Raw genomic sequence first — 2,751 nt, 5'->3', positions numbered from 1 at the left:
TCTTTCCGTCACTGTTTTACCCCAACAGCTTTGCTCCAGGATGGGCAGTGTCACCTCCATTAGCTTGTCGGGCTGGCTTCCACCGTACTGCAGCTTGCCCCATCCTGCAGCGATGCCCAAGGCTCCTGCGTAGTTCTTGGAGTCGTCGGCGGGCAGACAGACGGACCTCAGCTCCTTGTTCTTGGACAGATCCAGGGTCTCGGACAGCTTGAGGAGGGCAATGTCGTTGTCATACCCTGAAGACACGTAGTTGGGGTGAAGGATGACCTTGGCCACCTTGACCAACCTCGTGACGCCCGAGACGTCGTCAGTGGAGACGGACATGTCGTGGTCGGCCACGCCCACCACGAGACCCTCGTCGGACTCGCGGTTCCCGTACTTGTCGAAGAAGCAGTGGGCGGCGGTCATGACGTACTGGTTGTTGATGATGGATCCGCCGCACCAGTAGCTGGCTCCGTTTTCGTACTTGAGGCCGATATGCCAAGGGTATTTGTGGGCAGGTGACACCTCTGTCCCACCAACAATGCGGTTGGGGTTCGCTACGCCACACTGGCAGCCAGCAGTTGGAGGCTTAGTGGTTGTGGGCTGCTTGGTTGTTGCAGGCGCGGCTGTAGTCTGGCCAGTTGCCCCGGTGGAAAAATCAGTTGAGTCAGTGTCGCTGCGGACGCTCCTCACGGTGCACTCGAAGCCTTTGTCTCTGCCGTACCTGTTGCTCTTGAAGGTAGCTTTGAGTGTGTTGGTTTTGGTGACGAAGGTCTTTTCCCCGTGGCCGCAGAAGGTCTCCACGCTCTCGTTGTCCGAAAGGCGCAGGCTGTCTCCTTTGCAAGACTTGGACTTTTTCAGCTCGAAGTTGGAGCAAGAAAGTTCAAGGTGTTCGTCGGAGTTCTGGCTGGAAATGTCCCAGGTGCACTTCCTCTTATTGGGGTACTTCTTGGGGTACCCCGGGGTCTTCATGGTCATCTCTTGTCCTGTGGCCAAGGTCTGCGGGAGCAAGGAAGCGAGGCGTCAGAGAAAACCTGCATGGCCAGTCAGAAAATACTTTTTCTATGATATGTTGAAGGCAGCAGGATAACTGCAGAATATTTTTAGCATGGTTGAGATGAGGGCAGTGTAAGGTGGCTTTTTACTGTTCAGTTAGATATTCATGTAATGTAGTTGGGCTTTTACACATATTTGTTTTACTTTTTTCAGAAAAAAAAAACGTGTCTTCTGTAGCCACGCTACAGGAAGACCCATCCGTGCACAGTCAATGCGCTCAAACACCTTCGACTCACCATCGAACCTCCACACTTGGCGCGAGCAGCTTTAGGGTCGACGTGCACGCCTTGCTTGGGCGCGACCTCAAGGCCTTGCTTCGGCTCCGCGGGAAGCTGCCTCGAGCTGGTCGCCGCAACAAGGCCGGCCACCACCTGGAACGGCCGTCGAAGAGGGTTAGAGAGCCAGGCAGGAGGCAGCAGGTGAGCGAGACAACAGGGACGCCCGCCACCTTCAATTCTATGTTAGTGACGTAAACCGAACAAGGGGCTAATGGTAATCCGGGGAAAACTTGATAAAAATGGGAAGAGGAAAGTGAAAGGAAGTGGATGAAACTTCAAGAGAAATCATCTGTAACATGAAAAAGGTTAAACAGGGTTTAGAGCGCACAATCAAAAGGAAAAAGTAGCTGAAAATCTTGAGATTACTTATTTTCAGTGACTTGCTACATAAAAGTTAGAAAAAAAAATGTACTTAGCTTTATTGATGTTATTTAAGAATACTGAAGCATAAATAACATCAAAATCCGATTAATAAAACAGGCTGCAAATCACAACATAGCACTACATAGATAAATAAAATCAGCCAAATGAACGTCACTGAAATCTGCAACCCGTCAATTCTTTCTAAATCCAGCAGGAGGAGCGTTATCTTGCTTACGTGAAGCTTACTGAGGCTTGAGTTTGGGTTTGTCAAAAGGTGGACATAGAATCACTAAAGAGATGGAATGAAATGCGATGTTTTTTGCATATCATTGTGACCGCCTCAATCACTTCCGTCCTAAATATCCTACTTTACCTCAGTCCACATCTTCGTAATAAAACTACATTTAATCTTGCCCATTTTACAAAATGTTCCACAAATTCACGAAAATCATACAAAATGATATTGACTTTACCCATTTCCCGCTGGCTGGTTGGCAGCACCGTTAACATAACTTAAATACATTTTTACAGTGATGGTAATCTATAGAAAAACGAAATATCAATTGCCATCATATACTATATACATATTCTGTTTGCATTATCAGTTCCTTAAAGATCGAAAACTATACTTGTGTTCAAGGTAGTTGCTTCGTTCCAGCAGTCCTCGATTTTCCCGCAAATTACTACGAAGTCACGTCTCTCGAAATACCCTCCTGCCTCGACCTTCATTGCACGAAGAAAGTGCACGCCTGGTGGCCAAGAGGCCGTATATTGCGCAGGGACTCAGAAAGGCTGGTGACTGAGCTGTACTGACCAGGACAGCGAAGGCTATGGAAGTCCTCATGGCGCAGAAGAAGAGGAAGAAGGGTGGTGGTGCGGAGTCGCCAAGCCCTTTTATGCGCCTCGATGGGGCTCGCCAGCGAGAAACGCAGCTGCTGGAGGTCCCTCGCCCCATTAGAGGCTAATTGGCCACGGCTGATTACGGGAGAGCGCGTCAATACGAGGAAATTACGAACTCTCAAAAACCTAGACACTTAATTCACGAATTCCACTTTTCGGCTCATCAACGACG

At 49.0% G+C, this 2,751-nt stretch overlaps 1 protein-coding gene across 1 annotated transcript; it reads right to left on the bottom strand.

The window, feature by feature from the left end:
- LOC119588440 (trypsin-1-like) lies at positions 1-2,589 on the bottom strand (the record flags this gene model as incomplete). Its single annotated transcript, XM_037937109.1, is given in 3 exon segments — positions 1-981; positions 1,275-1,409; positions 2,494-2,589. Coding segments are annotated over 3 exon segments (1,146 nt in total), but the record flags the coding sequence as incomplete, so codon positions are not given.
- Between the last annotated feature and the right edge of the window lie 162 nt (positions 2,590-2,751).

Source organism: Penaeus monodon, chromosome 23, assembly GCF_015228065.2.
Source record: "Penaeus monodon isolate SGIC_2016 chromosome 23, NSTDA_Pmon_1, whole genome shotgun sequence".
NCBI lineage: Eukaryota > Metazoa > Arthropoda > Malacostraca > Decapoda > Penaeidae > Penaeus > Penaeus monodon.
The sequence above is the reverse complement of the archived record's forward strand: the minus strand, read 5'-3'. Positions and strand labels throughout refer to the sequence as shown.